This window comes from Ranitomeya imitator, chromosome 1 (genome assembly GCF_032444005.1).
Source record: "Ranitomeya imitator isolate aRanImi1 chromosome 1, aRanImi1.pri, whole genome shotgun sequence".
Classification (NCBI taxonomy): domain Eukaryota; kingdom Metazoa; phylum Chordata; class Amphibia; order Anura; family Dendrobatidae; genus Ranitomeya; species Ranitomeya imitator.
The window spans coordinates 723,385,459-723,408,024 of record NC_091282.1 but is presented as its reverse complement, the minus strand read 5'-3'; the positions used below and the strand labels follow the sequence as shown (position 1 = coordinate 723,408,024).

At 44.7% G+C, this 22,566-nt stretch overlaps 2 protein-coding genes across 4 annotated transcripts in view; both read right to left on the bottom strand.

The window, feature by feature from the left end:
* Positions 1-22,566, bottom strand: part of SPTBN5 (spectrin beta, non-erythrocytic 5) — a 436,876-nt gene that overhangs the window by 377,157 nt on the left and 37,153 nt on the right. The gene's annotated exons all lie outside the window — the stretch shown is intronic.
* Positions 7,143-8,641, bottom strand: LOC138644045 (uncharacterized). The gene is made up of 2 exons (XM_069732523.1): positions 8,182-8,641; positions 7,143-8,039 (listed from the first exon to the last, which is right to left on the bottom strand). Exons 1-2 carry the CDS (start codon positions 8,529-8,531, stop codon positions 7,154-7,156), a joined length of 1,236 nt encoding a protein of 411 aa, XP_069588624.1. The 5' UTR covers positions 8,532-8,641; the 3' UTR covers positions 7,143-7,153.

The following is a 22,566-nucleotide window of genomic DNA, read 5'->3' as shown; positions in this document are numbered from 1 at the left end:
TTCTAATTTTTTGCACATGGTGTTCTCTGAATTTTGTTGCACCAAATTAATCAAAACACCACATCCGATTCATGCAATTTAATGAGAACCTGTCAGGACAATTTTGTAAAGCAAAGACATTGTGTAATGGTGATGTAACACAGATAAAACTAATACCTTTGGTTAAGGAATCCATTTTGTGGTTCTTCTTTAATCACCATTTGACATTTTCTGCTAATTAGATTTCGGTGCACAGGTGCCGAACTGTGCACTGGGTCTTCTCCTCCCTATCTGTGATTTCCCAGCTCCTCTGCCTGCCTACAGTCTGTGATTCACAGACCAGAGGCAGGCAAAGGGGCCCAGGAATCACAGACCAGAGGCAGGTGGAGGGGCCCAGGAATCACAGACCAGAGGCAGGTGGAGGGGCCTGGGAATCACAGACCAGAGGCAGGCGGAGGGGCCCAGGAATCACAAACCAGAGGCAGGTGGAGGGGCCCGGGAATCACAGACCAGAGGCAGGTAAAGGGGCCCAGGAATCACAAACCAGAGGCAGGTGGAGGGGCCCGGGAATCACAGACCAGAGGCAGGTAAAGGGGCCCAGGAATCACAGACCAGAGGCAGGTGGAGGGGCCCGGGAATCACAGACCAGAGGCAGGTGGAGGGGCCCGGGAATCACAGACCAGAGGCAGGTGGAGGGGCCCGGGAAGCACAGACCAGAGGCAGGTGGAGGGGCCCAGGAATCACAGACCAGAGGCAGGTGGAGGGGCCCAGGAATCACAGACCAGAGGCAGGTGGAGGGGCCCGGGAAGCACAGACCAGAGGCAGGTGGAGGGGCCTGGGAATCACAGACCAGAGGCAGGCGGAGGGGCCCAGGAATCACAAACCAGAGGCAGGTGGAGGGGCCCGGGAATCACAGACCAGAGGCAGGTAAAGGGGCCCAGGAATCACAGACCAGAGGCAGGTGGAGGGGCCCGGGAAGCACAGACCAGAGGCAGGTGGAGGGGCCTGGGAATCACAGACCAGAGGCAGGCGGAGGGGCCCAGGAATTAGACCAGAGGCAGGAGGAGGGGCCCAGGAATCACAGACCAGAGGCAGGAGGAGGGGCCCGGGAAGCACAGACCAGAGGCAGGTGGAGGGGCCCAGGAATCACAGACCAGAGGCAGGCGGAGGGGCCCAGGAATCACAAACCAGAGGCAGGTGGAGGGGCCTGGGAAGCACAGACCAGAGGCAGGCGGAGGGGCCCAGGAATCACAGACCAGAGGCAGGTGGAGGGGCCCGGGAATCACAGACCAGAGGCAGGTGGAGGGGCCCAGGAATCACAGACCAGAGGCAGGCGGAGGGGCCCAGGAATCACAGACCAGAGGCAGGAGGAGGGGCCCAAGAATCACAGACCAGAGGCAGGTGGAGGGGCCCGGGAATCACAGACCAGAGGCAGGTGGAGGGGCCCAGGAATCACAGACCAGAGGCAGGCGGAGGGGCCCAGGAATCACAGACCAGAGGCAGGTGGAGGGGCCCGGGAAGCACAGATCAGAGCAGACTTTGGTGCCAAAGAGTCACAGACTGGAGGCAGGCAGAATCACAGACAGGGAGAATAAGACACAGTGCACAGTCTGGCCCCTGTGCACCTATATCTAATTAGCAGAAGACTTCAAATGGTGATTAAAGAAGAACCACAAAGTGGATTTCTTCACCAAAGCTATCAGTGTAATCTGTATAAGGCTAGGTTCACATTGCATTAGGGCAGTCCGTTTAGCGCATAGCGCTACAGACTGCGCTAATGCAATGTCCCAAAAGGGATCGCATTTGCCGATCCCGCTAGCGCAGATTCCCGATCTGCGCTAACGAGGAACGGACCGCGAACGCTGCAAGCAGCGTTCGCGGTCCGTCACTCAAATGACGGTACATTGCTAGCGCACGCCCAATGTGGGCGTGCGCTAGCGATGCGTTCGCCATTACAAACAATGGCGGCGTTAACGGACTACGTTACACCGCGTTATGACGGGGTGTAACGTAGTCCGTTAAACGGGTTGACATAACGTAATGTGAACCAAGCCTTACAGCGCCATTACAACCATGTTTTTACTTTTCATTACAAAATCTTGCTGACAGGTTTTCTGCAAACAAAGCCCCAAATTGTCCTTTTTCTGTCTTTAACAGTTTTTGCGATTTTTCAGAGTAAAAAGCTGCACATTTTGCAACAGTCAGCAAACAAGATGCAACGTTCTAATTGGCATCCATAAAATCACTCCAGAGGGAAACTGGAGTAAAGTTGTGCCAAAGTTGTATGACTTTACAAAAAAGCCACATTTCATGAATCAGTCTAAATCATCTGGAAAAGCTACATATGATATAAGGAGGCAATATAAGAAATAAAATAAAAGAGAAACATTTTAAAGAAGTAAAAAAAAACAGGAGTGGGAAGAAATGTTGGTTATCCACTGGCAACATTTTTTAGATGATTCCTATTTCTAGGCTTGAGAAGCTATACACGAATGCCGCAATGTGTGGCGCTCGCACCCCTAAAAACAAAACAGGGTTAACAAAATATCACAGCTGTTTGCGTTTAAGCCAAGGTAGCCTGGAAAATGGGTCTTGGCTCATGGTTTTCAATTTCTCAAATGTAGGGAGGCTAGAGCCGGATGAAATATGTTGGAAAGGGCGGCGTTATGCAGCCCACAACAGAGAAATTGGTCTTTGTGGGGTTTAAGTGGAATGCAGGATTAGAAGTATCAGTGGGCTAATTATCCTTTACAAAATATTGCTGTCTTTTTTTTTTTTACTTTTTCAATATCATTCATCAATGTAGACGGTACAAAGAAACATTTCAACACAGTCATAGTCTCACTCAAGCAAAAATACTCTCAGTTGACGTTAGGCTTCATTTTGAAAGATGAGTCTGAAGAGCGTTTCCCTCCTATTTCTGATTACCGTACTTTACGACTTCCATTCTTCTATCTCTACAGTTTGCTCTAGCTTGGGTCCAGGGCTATACTCCAGGAGCTCTTCAGGCACCCATCAGGGAGGTACATTATATTTGACTAAGGGTGGTTTCACACTTGCGTTTTTGTCTGCAGCGTTTTTTACCCAAAAAACGCATGCGTTTTTTTCCCTATATTTAACATTGAAAACGCATGCGTTTTTTGGTGTACGCGTTTGCACGCGTTTGTGAACGCATGCGTTTTTTTACTGCATGCGTTCATTTTCTAAAATGCAACTTGTAGTATTTTGAGGGGCGTTTTTTTTCCCCAAAAAAACGAATGCGTTTACATGCGTTTTTTTTTGGACAAAAAATGCATTGGAGTCAATGGGGACGCATGCGTTTTTTTGGACATGCGTTTGCATGCGTTTTTTTGACGCATGCGTTTTTTTTGGCACCATTGAATTAACTGTAGATAAGGATGTCTAGACACTGATAAGCCTCCCCCATAGCAGCAGGGTTATAAAAGGAAGGTTGGGGGAAGTTTCTGGTCACTTCTCATCAGACTCCAAAGAAGACAGCACCCTGCCCGGACACATTGTTGGACAAGACACAGAGCAATGTGAGTATATCCTAGCCAATGCATTCATTTTCAATTTTTTGGATCTACATGTCCTAATTTCTTCAATTTTTTTCTTTCAACACGCATCAGAATGTCTTCTCCGGTTTCTTCGTCTGATGAGGAGTTCCAGCCACGGCAATCAGAAGTGGATCACGTGAGCGAGGTAATTTTTTTGTCCGTCAGCTTGGTAAGTATTGACTGTCACATCGACACATGAGGCAATTTTTTTTTTTTAATTTTATAGAGCACTTCAACTGAAGGACAGAGAGGGACTGAGCAGCGGAGTCAAGGTCCAGGTGGAAGACAGCAGCGGGTATGTATACCAGGCAGACTGTCCTTATTGTAATATTCTTTACTTTTCTGTACCCTTGTTTTTCTTTACATTTTTCTTGTATCATCCTTTTCTGAAAGTTGTCTTTCATATTCCTGCCCTTTCTCATCTTCGTGTCTTATTTTTTCCAAATGTGGTTGAGCAAACTTAAATGATTTTCTTTTAATTTTAGGTTTCACAACGGGACGACGACCGGATTGATAATGACCTGCTGATCAGTCTGGTCCAGGAGCGAGTCCCGTTGTGGGACAGCCGGGATCAACAGCACTCCGTCAATAGTGTTCTCCGTCGTTTGTGGAGTGAGGTGGCCCAAGCCTTGTGGGATGGCTGGGAGAATTCCCCGCCACGGGTCCGTAATGCATTTGGTAAGTATTGCACGGTAGTGTGAAGCAACAGACCTTGGCCATGCTCTCTTGACTGTGTGTGATGAAAGAAACTTTTCGTAGTTTCTGTCATCACACACAGTCACGAGAGCACGGCCAAAAGTCCTTATTCTGACCATTATATTTTATTGTTATTTCACAGTGGACAAAGTAAGGACACGTTGGCGTTCCATGAAGGACCGCTTCAACAAGGACCTGTGTGCAGAGAAGAGTGCAGCTAGTGGTTCCGGAGCAAGGCACCGGCTCTACAAATACCACCGTGTGTTGGCCTTCCTGAGACCGATCCTTCTCATGAGAACGTAAGTATTTCTCACATGCCTCCGGTTGTATTGCATAGACATAATCTGTCATTTTTAATTCCACAGGATGTACCGTCTTGTTATAGTTTGGTATTAATTTTCTGTTTTCTTTTTTCACAGCACACACTGCACGACTGTCGCCACAGGTTCTGGAGCGGTCCTTCAGCCGGCAGCCACGGACCCGTCCCAGCCATCCAGCAGCGCAGCACCAGGTGGGTCTTCTACACTCACTGGAGACCAGGGGGCTGGCCCATCAGGTCTTCCCCTTTCGCAGTCCTCTTTCGCTGCACCCATTTTTGCGGGCTCATCCCGGCAGCGACAGAGGGCTTCGGATAGGTCCCTCATGCCCGAGTTTTTGCACTTGAGCTCGGTTTTACACGAAGCTATCAAGGCTTTAGGTGACAGAATGGATGTGTCCCATAACCTGTTAGAGTGCCGCATCCAGGATGTCGCCAAAAGCGTTGATCAAGTGAAAGCCGACCTCCAGAAGCCAGCTCATCATTTTTTTAATCAAATCGAACAGGGCATGTCGGAACACCTTAGCCCTGATCTCCAGCTGAGTGTGATGCAGGCCTGCAATGTTGCTTTTGTGCAGGCTATGCAGCAGAGTCAGAGTCGTAATGTGGCGGCATATCCAACTGTGCCGTCACTGTCACAAGTAAACACTATTCCTACCTCTGCTGCATACCACTGCACGGCCACCTCTATTCCCTCTACAGGTGTACTCCACTACAGCGCCAACACGATGACGAGTGCTGTTGGACATCCCACCGCCACCACCGTGACGACCGCTGCTCCGGCTTGGACCTCCTCCGCTCACACCACGATGACGCAGGACCCTGGCGTGGCTTATCGGCCCGGCACCCTCCCGATGCAGCAGGACCCATCCATGCAATATCGGACCGGCCCACCCCCGATGCAGCAGGACCGAGGCCTGGCATATGGGACCGGACCCACCCCGATGCAGCAGGACCGAGGCGTTGCTTTCCGGGCAGGACACCCCCCGATGCAGCAGGACCCATCCATGGCGTATCGCACCGGGCCCCCCATGATGCAGCACGACCAAGCCATACCTTCCCGGACAGGACCCACCCCGATGCAGCCCACCCCGATGCAGCAGGACCCATCCATGGCTTTACGTTCCCCCCCCCAACGATGCACCAGGAACCTGGGAGGGTGTTATGTTCCCCCCCCCCCCCCCAACGAGGCACCAGGATCCTGGGAGGGTTTTTGTTTCCCCCCCCAACGAGGCACCAGGATCCTGGGAGGGTTTTTGTTTCCCCCCCCCCAACGAGGCACCAGGACCCAGGCGGGACTTTATCTTTTCCCCCATTGGACTCAGACATTGCCGAGCGCTCCACAATGGAGACTGACTGTTTAATTGTGGAGCCGGGTCCTGACGTGTCTCCCGCCTACACTTTACAACCTAGCCCCAGAAGACTTCCCCCAACCCGGAAAACCCAACGTAAAACTGGCAAAACTCATAAAAAACAAAAAACTTTGATTATTCCTCCCCCATCACCTACCGATGTGTCTCAACCTTCCAGTGTGTCTCAAGCCCCTCATGTATTAAGCCCCATCCCCGAACTTCCAGACCCTTCAAGTTTTCTTGCCCATTCTCCTGCCACCTCTGCCTCCTCCACAGTGAGCCAGGCTTCAGTTCTGAATACCCCCCAGTTACGTCACTCAACCCCAAGCCGGCGTGGTTCAACCCGGCGCGGTACCAAGAAATAAATTGTTGTTTTTCCTCAATAAAAAAAAAAGATTATTTGCAACAATTATGTTTGGTTTATTGTGTCTTTCACCGCTCTCAATACACACCAATAAAGTTTGTCACACACTTATTCTTTTGGCCTACACATATTTCCAGTAGTATAAAATACCAGACAACATCTATATGTGTTTCTTTAGTATACAGATATGAGTTGGCCAAAAAAATAGCAGTTATTTCCATACTCTTATTTTTAATTTTTAACTAGTGTAGTGTCACTGTCCAAAGAGAAAATGGTGGCAATCAAGTTCAGAACTCAACTGAACCGGTCAGATGTCAAAATAGACACCTGACCTGTTTAGTTGATTACTGACTTGTATATTCACCCTATTCTATATAGCACATTATGTGACAATTTTTGTCAAACTGATAGGACAATGGTTGGCACACGCTAACTATCTATCCTCACCTGGGCAGGTGTAAGAAATTTTGAATTCATGATCATGTATATGTTCATCATGAATTCATTATTTCTTACACTTGACTTGACGGGTATAGAGAGCGTGCCAGTCTTGACGCAATGACGTCAAGAAGATTACCAATAAATAAATTTAAATCTGGTTACATTATTATAAGTATGCGTGTTTATATCATTCTTTGTAAACCAAAATAGGGAGTGCAACAGAGGTCAATTATGATTAAAAAAAAATCTAATTATTACCTCATCAACTATCACCCACTCCTGGTTTTGGATTACAAATTATGATATACATATCTACTGCCCATCTTTGTTCAACCTTTTTTTAGAGAGGAAAAAGACAGGAGACCTGGTGAACACAACAAAGTTTATTAATTAGAAAAATTTGTATCAGTATTTAATAATTGGTAAACATTAACATACAACAGGACATTTAAACAACATTGTCCTGCCATGAAACCCGTCCAATATCGGACACAAAATAGGCCGCAAATTGGTCCCGCATAAGACCAACGGCTGCAGTTGACCGCATCGGGTGATGCTGAAAATCTGGCAATGGGTGTGAAACTGGTTCATCAAGTTCAATGTGGGGTCGCTCCTTAGCCATTATATAATTGTGTAGAACCACACAGGCTTTGACCACCTCGTCCACAGTTTCCACTTTTAGATTGATGGCTTTTGCAAGAATGCGCCATTTAGCAACCAGAATGCCAAAGCTGCATTCTACGGTTCTTCTGGCCCTGGTCAGTCTGTAGTTGTATATTCTGCGTGTGTGGTCCAAGTCCCTACTAGAATAGGGCTTCAGGAGATTTTCACACATCTGGAAGGCCTCATCCCCAACCATAACAAATGGCAGCGGTGGGCCTTGAGTGTTGGGGAGAGGCTGTGGAGGGGGAAAATTAAAATTGTTGCCATATACCCGACGGCCCATATCCGAGCTTTTGAATGTCTGGGAATCATTGCCACGGCCAAAAGCTCCAATGTCCACGGCGATGAAGCGACACTCCGCATCCGCTATTGCCATGAGCACTACCGAAAAATATTTTTTATAATTAAAAAACTCAGATCCGGTTCTGGCAGGTTTAACAATGCGGATGTGCTTCCCATCCACCGCCCCTAAACAGTTTGGAAAATCACACACGTTCAAAAATGTTTTTGATATTTCCCGCCACATGTCCACGGTGGGTACGGGTATAAACTCCTCACGGAGTACATTCCATAACGCACGACAGGTGTCCACAACAATTCCGGACAGGGTTGAGATTCCAAGGCGGTATTGGAAGTGCAGGGAAGATAAACTCTCTCCTGTGGCCAGAAATCTAGAAGAAAAGGAAACAAAAACAAAAATTAAAATCTGCTCTTAATGGTGTTTTTAAATAAGAAAAAGGTAAAAAAAAAAAACCCAAAATACATGTCATAACCAAAAATTTGGACTGTCATTGGTTTAGTTTTGGAAAGTACCGTAATGTCACTAACAGACGTTCCTCGGGTGGAATTGCTCTACGGAGCCGTGTGTCCTGTCGCCGTATGGAACCTTCTACACGAGACAGTAAATCCCGGAAAGAATCCTGAGACATTCTGGTGTAATCCTGGAATTTCTCCGGGTTGGCATTCAGCTCCGCATAGAGCGTGTGATATGCTCCACGGGTCTCACGCACTTCAATGATGGGGTGCCTCCAAAAACGCCGACGCTGTCTCCTTCTCCATCTTTGGCGGTTTCGGTCTTGCTCCCAAGCAAAAACACAGGCAAGGAAAATCTTGAAGCTGAACTCCAGTTTGAAATAAAAGTTCGCCATTGAAAGATCCATCATGACACCGTAAACAGTAGCAAGCTCTGAAAATTTCTGTTCCCCTAGGGTCTATATATTGATTGCCAATCATGTACGCCCTCTCTGTTCCCATTGGTTGTGTCTGGTAACCTTTTTTTTTATTTTTTATTTTTTTTTAAATCCCCAAAAAAAGCAAACGCATGCAAAAACGCATGTAAACGCGTGTAAATGCTGTGTTTTTTTGACGCACGCGTTAAATGCGTGCATCAAAAAAACGCAGCGTTTACACGCGTTTACATGCGTTTTTGTACCATGCGTTTTTTTTTAAAAACGCATGCGTTCAAAAACGCAAGTGTGAAACCAGCCTAAGATATGGGAATGTTTCTGATAATGAGATCATCTACCTATATGTTTTTTTTTCCGTGAGGTTGTTACATTATTAAGGAACCAAAGAATCTCATCTCTTCTTTTTTTCCTTTGCAATATGTTGTTGCATTACATTATGTTTCATAATTAATGCTAACCAACTGACTGTATAAATTATATATAATTTGCAATTTGCTATTAAACTATACTGTTATATGTTGTTACACTGATTGTCTTAATAAAAACTTACAAATAGAAAAGGTTTTTTAAGCTCGCAACTCTTCTTACCTCCCTTAACCCAAATTCTCACAAAACCCAAATTGTTCTGTTTTAATGAGAGATTATACCATTTACAATTTCTAATACTGAGGGTTTTTTTGTAGTAAAGCAGCTGTTGCCTTCCCCCTCTACCAAACAAGTCACCAGGGTAGGGACATAACAGTCGCAGTCTCAGAGAGTGCGACCGCGCTAGTGAGGAAGGGGGGCCCACAAACGCCAATTTCATCTGGATGTGCATCCTGGGACGCACATTCAGTTGAAATGTTTTGTGGCACAGAGACTCACTGGCTTGCTGCCCTGCAATACATCCCAAGGCCTGCGGCTGACATCAGCTTGCCTGTGATGCGCGGCTCAAAGCAGTAACGCCATGACCTGCTTGTGGTGTCAAGGCAAAGTCAGCTGCCAGCTACTGTGTCTGCTACAGAAGTGGATGACGTGCTGCTGCGGAAGGTAGGAATAATTTTTTTCTTTCTTTTTAAAATGTGCTGGAAGAAAATGGATTGAGCCTAGGATGTGAGACATTATACCAGAATGGGGGACATTATACCTGAATGGGGAGCATTATACCAGAATTGGGAGCATTATACCGGGAAGGGGGTTATTATACTACAATGGGGACATTATACCAAGATGGGGGGAATTATACCAGAATTTGGAGCATTACACCAGAGTGGGGGGGCATTATACTAGGATAGGAGGCCAATATACTAGGATGGGAACATATATACAAGAATATGGATATTATATTAGAATTGAGGATATCATACTAGGATGGGGTCTTTACACCAGAATAGAGATATTATACCACAGTGAGGGACATTACACCAGGACAGAGGACATTATACCAAAATAGAGGTCATTATACCAGGAAGGTGCACAGGATGGGGGAAGGTGTTATAACATGGGGCCTAGGATGAGCAACATTATTACTAGAGGAGGGGGAGAGATTATTACAAGAAAGAGCTAGGACAGAGGACATTATTACGTGGGTGGTGAACACATTTGTCTTTATAGGATGTAGATCGCTACAAGGGTCCACACATCTACCAAATCAGATTTTATTTGCGCTACTGCAATGCCCAGGTGCAACTTCTATCTATACATTCCCTAAAGTTACGCCCTGAACCCACCCCAGGGTGTTATTTTACCACAACACAATAACTATCACAGTCAGGGAGAGATTTGCTGTCTGTTAACGTTAGGATGGCTCTGCTACACCGCACACAACATTGAATCACATTCCATGACAGTATCTAGCCCACATTTATTGCCACATAAAAATGACACTTTTATGATTGCAACTGACTTGTAATGGCAGTTCAGAGGTCAAAACCCACTGCGAAAGGTATAAAATGAATTCCCCTGCAGATGCCTGGTAATTTTGTGTTCCAAAGTTCTTAACATTCATAGACAGGAAGGCGTTTATAACTAGCGCATGTAAAGAAGATTTGTCACCTCATATCACAAAACTAACTGCATACGTAATTACATATATTTTTTAGATATGATGAGGCTGGCCTATGAGAAAAATGGATCACACACCCAATGTGATATGAATTTTTCAAAGTAAGTACACCAGCCTTATCAGGTTTAAGAGTTCTATTTTACCCCTAGCTATTTAGGGACTGAAGCAATTTATACAATTTCAAGATGGTAATAGATTTTCAATTTTCCTTATAGTCATAATGGCTTGTTTGTTTTTTGTTTGTTTTTTTGTTGAGTGAGTTGTAAGGGGTGTGAGGACAGCAAATTGGCATTTTTTTTTTAATTCACGGTGTTCATCATACTGAATAAGTGACATGTGAATTACAGTCTATGGGTCAGTTCAATTATGGCAAACCCAAATTTTTATCTATTTTCTGCTTTCCTGCAATAAAATCAGATAAAAAATAGTTTTTGTGTCGCAAATAGTCTGAGGTGCCCTAATTCTTTTAATTTCCAATGGAAAGAGCAGTACGAGGGCTTATAGTTTGAAGTAAGAGGTGATCTGCTTATTTAGACTATTTGTAGGTGTTTGTGATATTTTACCGCTTTTTGTTTCAGTTTTTCGGATGTAAATGAACAAAAAACAGCAATAGTATCTTTTTTTAAAATATATATTCACAATATTCTCTAAACTGGTTAACGAATTACGGTATGTTTGTATAGAAGCGGTGGTCAGAAATGTCATACTAACAATTTTATCCATTGCTTTAGTTATTTAATTTATTTACATGGGAATGAAAAACAAGAACGGAGAAAAGGTGATTTTAATTTTTGCATTTATATATTTTTTTAAATTTCAGTCCCAGTTAGGGATTTGAACTTGAATGCACTTGAGCGCTCATATAATATACAGTATTACATATGTGTTCTATTGTGTCATGCTTGTCAGCAAAAAGATGAGGTTCACTCTCTATCTGGAGTGCCAAGTTGACAGTCATGGGTACCATTGTTAGGCCCTTAGCTGCCACGACAATGCTTGGGCACCCTGCGATCAAGTTGTGGGGGACGGGATGACAGCGGGAGCTCCCTCACAGGCTAACTAGATGCTGCACTCATTGACTACAAAATATAGTGGATTAACCTGTGAGTATCATTGATTTCACTGATTTCCACAATTTCAAGAGAAGCCGACTACGTAGCTAGGCACCTGCCGCTGATCACGCAGTTACAGAGGTAGTACCCACCCAGAAATATCAGTCATGGAGCCTTTCCTTTTAAACAATAAGCGTATATTCACACGTGGAGTTTTTTAACCAAAGACAAACCCCAAAGTGTTGGCAGCAACAAAAAAAATGCAGAAAATGCGCACTTTTTTGCTTGTGTTTTTACTTGTGTTTTTTTTCCCATTCATGAGAACGGGTGATAAATTCACTTATTCACCGTTAGTCGGTGCGGAGGGTCTTTTTGCACCCTCTGCGTGGTTGTTTGTAGGTTTTTGTGCTGACCGCAAAGCTATCTTTCCTATCCTCGGTCTATTCAGTAAGTCGGGCCTCACTTTGCTAAAATCTATTTCATCTCTTTGTATGTATTTTCATCTTTACTCACAGTCATTATATGTGGGGGGCTGCCTTTTCCTTTGGGGAATTTCTCTGAGGCAAGGTAGGCTTATTTTTCTATCTTCAGGGCTAGCTAGTTTCTCAGGCTGTGCCCGAGGCGCCTAGGTCTGGTCAGGAGCGCTCCACGGCTACCTCTAGTGTGGTGTGATAGGATTAGGGATTGCGGTCAGCAGAGTTCCCACGTCTCAGAGCTCGTCCTATGTTATTAGTAACTATCAGGTCATTTTCAGTGCTCTTAACCACCAGGTCCATTGTGGTTCTAAATCACCAGTCCATAACAGTACTGGAGGCCCAAAGTACTAATGCTTCTCAATAGAGGGAAAAGAGAAGTTCTGAGACCATTTTTTTTTCTCTGCACTGTGTTTTGTCTATCTTTTCCCCTAGACATTTGGGTGGTTCAGGACACAGGTGTAGTGATGGACATTAAAGGCCTGTCTTCTTGTGTGGATCATCTAACTGCAAGAGTACAAAATATTCAAGACTTTGTGGTTCAGAATTCTATGTTAGAACCTAGAATTCCTATTCCTGATTTGTTTTCTGGAGATAGAGCTAAGTTTCTGAGTTTTAAAAATAATTGTAAACTATTTCTGGCTTTGAAACCCCTCTCCTCTGGTGACCCAGTTCAACAAGTTAAGATCATTATTTCTTTATTACGTGGCGACCCTCAAGACTGGGCATTTTCCCTTGCGCCAGGAGATCCTGCATTATGTGATATTGATGCGTTTTTTCTGGCGCTCGGATTGCTGTATGATGAACCTAATTCAGTGGATCAGGCAGAGAAAAATTTGCTGGCTCTGTGTCAGGGTCAGGATGAGGTAGAGATATATTGTCAGAAGTTTAGGAAGTGGTCTGTGCTCACTCAATGGAATGAATGTGCGCTGGCAGCAATTTTTAGAAAGGGTCTCTCTGAAGCCCTTAAGGATGTCATGGTGGGATTTCCTATGCCTGCTGGTCTCAATGAGTCTATGTCTTTGGCCATTCAGATCGGTCGACGCTTACGTGAGCGTAAAACTGTGCACCATTTGGCGGTATTATCTGAGCATAAACCTGAGCCTATGCAATGTGATAGGACTTTGGCCAGAGCTGAACGGCAAGAGCACAGACGTCGGAATGGGCTGTGTTTTTACTGTGGTGATTTCACTCATGCTATCTCCGATTGTCCTAGGCGCACTAAGCGGTTCGCTAGGTCTGCCACCATTGGTACGGTACAGTCGAAATTTCTTTTGTCCGTTACTTTGATCTGCTCTTTGTCATCCTATTCTGTCATGGCATTTGTGGATTCAGGCGCTGCCCTGAATTTGATGGACTTGGAGTATGCTAGTTGCTGTGAGTTTTTCTTGGAGCCTTTGCAGTATCCTATTCCATTGAGAGGAATTGATGCTACACCTTTGGCCAAGAATAAGCCTCAGTACTGGACCCAACTGACCATGTGCATGGCTCCTGCACATCAGGAGGATATTTGCTTTTTGGTGTTGCATAATCTGCATGATGTGGTCGTGTTGGGGTTGCCATGGCTACAGGTCCATAACCCAGTATTGGATTGGAAATCTATGTCTGTGTCCAGCTGGGGTTGTCAGGGGGTACATGGTGATGTTCCATTCCTGTCTATTTCATCATCCACCCCTTCTGAGGTCCCAGAGTTCTTGTCAGATTACCGGGATGTATTTGATGAGCCCAAGTCCAGTGCCCTACCTCCGCATAGGGATTGCGATTGTGCTATCGATTTGATTCCTGGTAGTAAATTTCCTAAAGGACGACTGTTTAATTTGTCTGTGCCTGAGCACGCCGCTATGCGGAGTTACGTAAAGGAATTCTTAGAGAAGGGTCATATTCGCCCGTCGTCGTCACCATTGGGAGCAGGGTTCTTTTTTGTGGCCAAGAAGGATGGTTCGTTGAGACCTTGTATTGATTACCGCCTTCTAAATAAAATCACAGTCAAATTTCAGTACCCCTTGCCGCTGCTGTCTGATTTGTTTGCTCGGATTAAGGGGGCTAGTTGGTTCACCAAGATAGATCTTCGTGGTGCGTATAATCTTGTGCGTATTAAACAGGGCGATGAATGGAAAACAGCATTTAATACGCCCGAGGGCCATTTTGAGTACCTGGTTATGCCATTCGGGCTTTCCAATGCTCCATCAGTATTTCAGTCCTTTATGCATGACATCTTCCGAGCGTACCTGGATAAATTCCTGATTGTATACTTGGATGATATTTTGGTCTTCTCGGATGATTGGGAATCTCATGTGAAGCAGGTTAGAATGGTGTTCCAGGTCCTGCGTGCGAATTCTTTGTTTGTGAAGGGGTCAAAGTTTCTCTTTGGTGTTCAGAAGGTTTCATTTTTGGGTTTCATTTTTTCCCCTTCTACTATCGAGATGGACCCTGTTAAAGTTCAGGCCATTTATGATTGGACTTAGCCGACATCTCTGAAGAGTCTGCAAAAGTTTCTGGGCTTTGCTAATTTTTATCGTCGCTTCATCGATAATTTTTCTAGTATTGCTAAACCATTGACTGATTTAACCAAGAAGGGTACTGATGTGGTCAATTGGTCTTCTGCTGCTGTGGAAGCTTTTCAGGAGTTGAAGCGTTGTTTTTCTTCTGCCCCTGTGTTGTGCCAGCCAGATGTTTCGCTCCCGTTCCAGGTCGAGGTTGATGCTTCTGAGATTGGAGCAGGGGCTGTTTTGTCGCAAAGAAGTTCTGATGGCTCGGTGATGAAACCATGTGCCTTCTTTTCCAGGAAGTTTTCGCCTGCTGAGCGTAATTATGATGTTGGCAATCGAGAGTTGCTGGCCATGAAGTGGGCATTCGAGGAGTGGCGTCATTGGCTTGAAGGAGCTAAGCATCGCGTGGTGGTCTTGACTGATCACAAGAACTTGACTTATCTCGAGTCTGCCAAACGGTTGAATCCTAGACAGGCTCGTTGGTCGCTGTTTTTCTCCCGTTTTGACTTTGTGGTTTTGTACCTTCCGGGCTCTAAGAATGTGAAGGCGGATGCCCTGTCTAGGAGTTTTGTGCCCGACTCTCCGGGTTTGCCTGAGCCGGCGGGTATTCTCAAAGAGGGGGTAATTTTGTCTGCCATCTCCCCTGATTTGCTGCGGGTGCTGCAAAAGTTTCAGGCTGATAGACCTGACCGTTGCCCAGCGGAGAAACTGTTTGTCCCTGATAAATGGACGAGTAGAGTTATCTCTGAGGTTCATTGTTCGGTGATGGCTGGTCATCCTGGAATCTTTGGTACCAGAGATTTGGTGGCTAGATCCTTTTGGTGGCCGTCTCTGTCGCGGGATGTGCGTTTGTTTGTGCAGTCCTGTGGGATTTGTGCTCGGGCTAAGCCCTGCTGTTCTCGTGCCAGTGGGTTGCTTTTGCCCTTGCCGGTCCCGAAGAGGCCCTGGACACATATCTCTATGGATTTTATTTCGGATCTCCTCGTCTCTCAAAAGATGTCAGTCATCTGGGTGGTTTGTGATCGCTTCTCTAAGATGGTCCATTTGGTACCCTTGTCTAAATTGCCTTCCTCCTCTGATTTGGTGCCATTGTTTTTCCAGCATGTGGTTCGTTTACATGGCATTCCGGAGAACATCGTTTCTGACAGAGGTTCCCAGTTTGTTTCGAGGTTTTGGCGAGCCTTTTGTGCTAGGATGGGCATTGATTTGTCTTTTTCCTCGGCTTTCCATCCTCAGACAAATGGCCAAACTGAACGAACCAATCAGACCTTGGAAACATATCTGAGATGTTTTGTTTCTGCTGATCAGGACGATTGGGTGTCCTTTTTGCCTTTGGCTGAGTTCGCCCTTAATAATCGGGCCAGCTCGGCTACTTTGGTTTCGCCGTTTTTCTGCAATTCTGGTTTCCATCCTCGTTTCTCTTCAGGGCAGGTTGAGTCTTCGGACTGTCCTGGTGTGGATACTGTGGTGGATAGGTTGCAGCAGATTTGGACTCAGGTAGTGGACAATTTGACATTGTCCCGAGAGAAGGCTCAACGTTTCGCTAACCGCAGGCGCTGTGTGGGTCCCCGACTTCGTGTTGGGGATTTGGTTTGGTTGTCGTCTCGTTATATTCCTATGAAAGTTTCCTCTCCTAAGTTTAAGCCTCGTTTCATTGGTCTGTATAGGATTTCTGTGGTTCTTAATCCTGTGTCTTTTCGTTTGACCCTCCCAGCTTCTTTTTCCATCCATAATGTATTCCATAGGTCATTGTTGCGGAGATACGTGGCACCTGTGGTTCCATCCGTTGATCCTCCTGCCCCGGTTTTGGTTGAGGGGGAGTTGGAGTATATAGTGGAGAAGATTTTGGATTCTCGTATTTCGAGACGGAAACTCCAGTACCTGGTTAAGTGGAAGGGTTATGGTCAGGAAGATAATTCCTGGGTCTTTGCCTCTGATGTTCATGCTGTCGATCTGGTTTGTGCCTTTCATTTGGCTCATCCTGGTCGGCCTGGGGGCTCTGGTGAGGGTTCGGTGACCCCTCCTCAAGGGGGGGGGTACTGTTGTGAATTTTGTGGTCAGGCTCCCTCCTGTGGTCATGAGTGGTACTTCGGCTGGTTCTGTCCATGAGCTTCCTTTGGTGGATGTGAGTGGGGCTGCGGCTTCTGAGCTTCGTTAGGTGCTGCTCTATTTAACTCCACCTAGTTCTTTGTTCCTGGCCTCCAGTCAATGTTCCAGTATTGGTCTTGCTCTCTCCTGGATCGTTCTTGTGGCCTGTCTGCCCTGCATAAGCTAAGTTCTGCTTGTGTTTCTTTTGTTTGCTATTTTTTCTGTCCAGCTTGCTATATTGGTTTGTTTTGCTTGCTGGAAGCTCTGGGACGCAGAGGGAGCACCTCCGTACCGTTAGTCGGTGCGGAGGGTCTTTTTGCACCCTCTGCGTGGTTGTTTGTAGGTTTTTGTGCTGACCGCAAAGCTATCTTTCCTATCCTCGGTCTATTCAGTAAGTCAGGCCTCACTTTGCTAAAATCTATTTCATCTCTGTGTATGTATTTTCATCTTTACTCACAGTCATTATATGTGGGGGGCTGCCTTTTCCTTTGGGGAATTTCTCTGAGGCAAGGTAGGCTTATTTTTCTATCTTCAGGGCTAGCTAGTTTCTCAGGCTGTGCCCGAGGCGCCTAGGTCTGGTCAGGAGCGCTCCACGGCTACCTCAAGTGTGGTGTGATAGGATTAGGGATTGCGGTCAGCAGAGTTCCCACGTCTCAGAGCTCGTCCTATGTTATTAGTAACTATCAGGTCATTTTCAGTGCTCTTAACCACCAGGTCCATTGTGGTTCTAAATCACCAGTCCATAACAGGGAGGGGTGGAACGAAACTAGAGGAAAAACATATGGACTCCATACAGATGATATATGATTGTTCATAACCACGACCCACAGGGTAATGCACGTAAGCGCAACTATAGCAGCTGTTATAAAGCTGGAGGCCCATGTAGGTAAAGGAACATCATTCTTTTTATGAGTAAAATCAATATAGTGGCCATCTTTAGATCCTCCTATGTGCCGAAGACTTAGTATAAGAAACTAGTAGGTGATGGACCTTATCCTTTACTTTTATCAGTGGCATAAATAAATTAAAAAAAAACCATAGCCTGTGATGTTAAACAGTAAAAGGAGTTGACTATATTTATTAAAAAAAATAATAATCAATAAAGAAATAAATACGGTAATAAAGGGACAGCAAAGAATGACTGTTCAAAGTAACCACAGGCGCCGCGTGGTGTACCCTTGACATGGCCAAACATTTAAGTGAACCTTCGCACCTACTTCTTTTTCACCTATTTCTGCTCTTCTCTGGCTCTATAAACCCAGCGCTGTCAATCAAAGAAGAGTACAGTGGACATAGAGGGAAAGCAATTAGGAGGGAAGGTGCACTGAACTGTTTGGCTTAAGCCATGGGTACACTGATCACCTGTACTTATTCTTAACCGTTACTCTGTACTGACTGAGACCCTTTAATATAACAAAACAAGCAGCACTTACCGGTACCTTCTGAAGCCCATACCACTCCAGCAATGGCTTTCCGCTCTTCGTTTACAGCGCTAATGCATTGGCGTCCTGTCTACAGAACATGGCCACTGCATCCAATCAATGAGCCCAATGATCAGCTGCGGTAGTCACATGTAGTAGATGGGATGGCACTGTTTCAGGCCTGGCAACAAAGACAGGGACCAGCAGAGAGGTGGAGCTGGAATAAAAGGTAGTTTTGCGAGAAGTACCACTTGTTTTGTTTTTTACAAAGCAGGTCCAGCTGTCATGATAATAGATAACCCCTTTAATGATTCCTGCTCTATTGATTTTAGATTAAAGGCAATCTCTTACGAAGTTTTTGCTTTCCCATCGGAGAGCAGCAAAATGTAGGAGCAGAAACCCCAATTCCAGTAATGTGTCATTTACTGGGCTTTTTGTTGTAGTTTTGATAAAATCACAGTTTTCGCTGCTGCAGATCTAGCAGTTCTCTGAATGCTGAGCTCTGCATAACCCCGCCCCCACACCCCTGATTGGCAGTTTCTTGTGTACATTGTGTGAAAGCTGCCAATCAGTGGATGGAGCGGGGTTACACAGAGGAGGATGACTACATGGCAGGAGATAACTAGTCCTCTTGTGATAATCTCCTGCTGATGAAACACAGATTTGATCAAAACTACAATAAGCAGCCTAGTAAGTGACACATTGCTAGAATCAGGATCTCTACCTCTACACCATGGTGCATTCAAATTAAATAACAAAAACCTAGTGACAGATTCCCTGTATATCACAATTTACAACCTGATTAGGAAGGAAAAATGTGTCACTGACTAAAAGATGCAAAAAGCTTCCTTTATAATCCAGTCCACAAGGGAGGGTAGCAGAACACTTGCGCCTTTTAGTGAGTGCCACATTTTTCATTCTTACTCTAGTTGGAATGGACTGTCTAGTATTGAATGCCGAGCAGCGCTTGAGAGTAGTGCCGACAATTCTTATTTCCATGGAATGAATGACTTGAGACTGGTATGTAAGGTGTTTCAGCCAAGGTCCTAAATAGCTCTCCAGTAATTGCCTGGAGGGAGCCTTATAAGGTAACATTGCGAATCCCTCATCACTTTCCTATGATGTGAAGTATTATTGCAATAAAGAACATAGGCAGTAGTTTGGTTAATCATTCACAATCCACAGACAGAAATGCATCAGATTTCCTTGTCACGCATAAATCGATAAAACAACTTTGACATCAAGTAGGGAGTTTACAGAGCACTCTGTGGGTCCCAATATCTGTAGTATTTGTAATTATTTTATATTGCGTTACTGCTGGATTTACTATACTTCTACAATGGGGGAAGATGTATGGAGAGGGATCAGGTCCATTCACTGTGGGTGCCAGTTGTGTTATACAGCCGGCACCTGCTCCTATTGCTGCAGTTAAACCCCTTAGATGTTAGGCCGGCGTCACACTTGCGAGTTTTATGGACGTAAGAGCGCAGAATCTACGTCCGTAAAACTCGCAAAAAATACGGCACAATTATTCTCTATGCCCCTGCTCCTATTTGCCGTATTTTACTGATCAGTATTATACGGCTTTCTACGGCCGTACAAAATCGCAGCATGCTGCGTTTGTCACCGTACTGCGCAAGAAATACGCCAATGAAAGTCTATGGAAGCGTGAAAAATACGGATTACACACGGACAAGCAGTGTGACTTGCGAGAAATACGCAGCGCTGTTAGAGAGAAAAGCCGGTAATTCAGTGCGGTGTACAGTAAAATCACACTGACAGCTTACAGTAGAATAGGTAGAATAAATGTGTACACATAGAATAGGTATATATATATATATATATGTCAGTGAGACACATATATGTATATATATTAATATTTATTCCAGCGCTAGACAGCTTGAAAGCCGGTAATTCAATTACCGGATTTTTCTTTCTCCTTCCTAAAACCCGACATGATTTGAGACATGGTTTACATACAGTAAACCATGTCTTCTCTCCATTTTTTTTGCAGATTCCACACTACTAATGTCAGTAGTGTGTATCTGCAAAATTTGGCCGTTCTAGCTCTTAAAATAAAGGGTTAAATGGCGGAAAAAATTGGCGTGGGCTCCCGCGCAATTTTCTCCGCCAGAGTAGTAAAGCCAGTGACTGAGGGCAGATATTAACCCCTTCATGACCCAGCCTATTTTGACCTTAAAGACCTTGCCGTTTTTTGCAATTCTGATCAGTGTCCCTTCATGAGGTAATAACTCAGGAACGCTTCAATGGATCCTAGCGGTTCTGAGATTGTTTTTTCGTGCCATATTGGGCTTCATGTTAGTGGTAAATTTAGGTCAATAAATTCTGTGTTTATTTGTGATAAAAACGGAAATTTGGCGAAAATTTTGAAAATTTCGCAATTTTCACATTTTGAATTTTTATTCTGTTAAACCAGAGAGTTATGTGACACAAAATAGTTAATAAATAACATTTCCCACACGTCTACTTTACATCAGCACAATTTTGGAAACAAAATTTTTTTTTGCTAGGAAGTTATAAGGGTTAAAATTTGACCAGCGATTTCTCATTTTTACAACGAAATTTACAAAACCATTTTTTTTAGGGACCACCTCACATTTGAAGTCAGTTTGAGGGGTCTATATGGCTGAAAATACCCAAAAGTGACACCATTCTAAAAACTGCACCCCTCAAGGTGCACAAAACCACATTCAAGAAGTTTATTAACCCTTCAGGTGCTTCACAGCAGCAGAAGCAACATGGAAGGAAAAAATGAACATTTAACTTTTTAGTCACAAAAATGATTTTTCAGCAACAATTTTTTTATTTTCCCAATGGTAAAAGGAGAAACTGAACCACGTACGTTGTTGTCCAATTTGTCCTGAGTACGCTGATACCTCATATGTGGGGGTAAACCACTGTTTGGGCGCACGGCAGGGCTTGGAAGGGAAGGAGCGCCATTTGACTTTTTGAATGAAAAATTGGCTGCACTCTTTAGCGGACACCATGTCACATTTGGAGAGCCCCCGTGTGCCTAAAAATTGGAGCTCCCCCACAAGTGACCCCATTTTGGAAACTAGACGCCCCAAGGAACTTATCTAGATGCATAGTGAGCCCTGTAAACCCCCAGGTGCTTCACAAATTGATCCGTAAAAATGAAAAAGTACTTTTTTTTCACAAAAAAATTCTTTTAGCCTCAATTTTTTCATTTTCACATGGACAACAGGATAAAATGGATCCTAAAATTTGTTTGGCAATTTCTCCTGAGTACACCAATACCTCACATGTGGGGGTAAACCACTGTTTGGGCACATGGTAAGGCTCGGAAGGGAAGGAGCGCCATTTGACTTTTTGAATGAAAAATTATCTCCATCGTTAGCGGACACCATGTCGCATTTGGAGAGACCCTGTGTGCTTAAACATTGGAGCTCCCCCACAAGTGACCCCATTTTGGAAACTGGACCCCCCAAGGAACTTATCTAGATGCCTAGTGAGCACTTTAAACCCTCAGGTGCTTCACAAATTGATCCGTAAAAATGAAAAAGTACTTTTTTTTCACAAAAAATTTATTTTCGCCTCAATTTTTTCATTTTCACATGGGCAATAGGATAAAATGGATCCTAAAATTTGTTGAGCAATTTCTCCCGAGTACGCCGATACCTCATATGTGGGGGTAAACCACTGTTTGGGCACACGGCAGGGCTCGGAAGGGAAGGCGCGCCTTTTAACTTTTTGAATGGAAAATTAGCTCCAATTGTTAGCGGACACCATGTCGCATTTGGAGAGCCCCTGTGTGCCTATGCAATGGAGCTCCCCCACAAGTGACCCCATTTTGGAAACTAGACCCCCCAAGGAACTTATCTAGATGCATACTGAGCACTTTAAACCCCCAGGTGCTTCACAGAAGTTTATAATGCAGAGCCATGAAAATAAAAAATAATTTTTCTTTTCTCAAAAATGATTTTTTAGCCTGGAATTTCCTATTTTGCCAATGGTAATAGGAGAAATTGGACCACAAATGTTGTTGTCCAGTTTGTCCTGAGTATGCAGATACCCCATATGTGGGGGTAAACCACTGTTTGGGCGCACGGCAGGGCTCAGAAGGGAAGGCACGCCATTTGGCTTTTTAAATGGAAAATTATCTCCACTCATTAGCGGACACCATGTCGCGTTTGGAGAGCCCCTGTGTGCCTAAACATTGGAGATCCCCCACAAATTACCCCATTTTGGAAACTAGACCCCCAAAGGAACTAATCTAGATGTGTAGTGAGCACTTTGAACCCTCAAGTGCTTCACAGAAGTTTATAACGCAGAGCCATGAAAATAAAAAATAAAAAATATTTTCTCAAAAATGAATTTTAGCCCGCAATTTTTTATTTTCCCAAGGGTAACAGGAGAAATTTGACCCCAAAAGTTGTTGTCCAGTTTCTCCTGAGTACGCTGA

Excerpts from the sequence above, each read along its gene's own strand:
- LOC138644045 (XM_069732523.1), bottom strand. The coding sequence starts at position 8,531 with ATGATGGATCTTTCAATGGCGAACTTTTATTTCAAACTGGAGTTCAGC. Across the intron at positions 8,040-8,181 it reads CGTCTGTTAGTGACATTACG|ATTTCTGGCCACAGGAGAGA; the intron begins GTACTTTCCAAA and ends CTTTTCTTCTAG.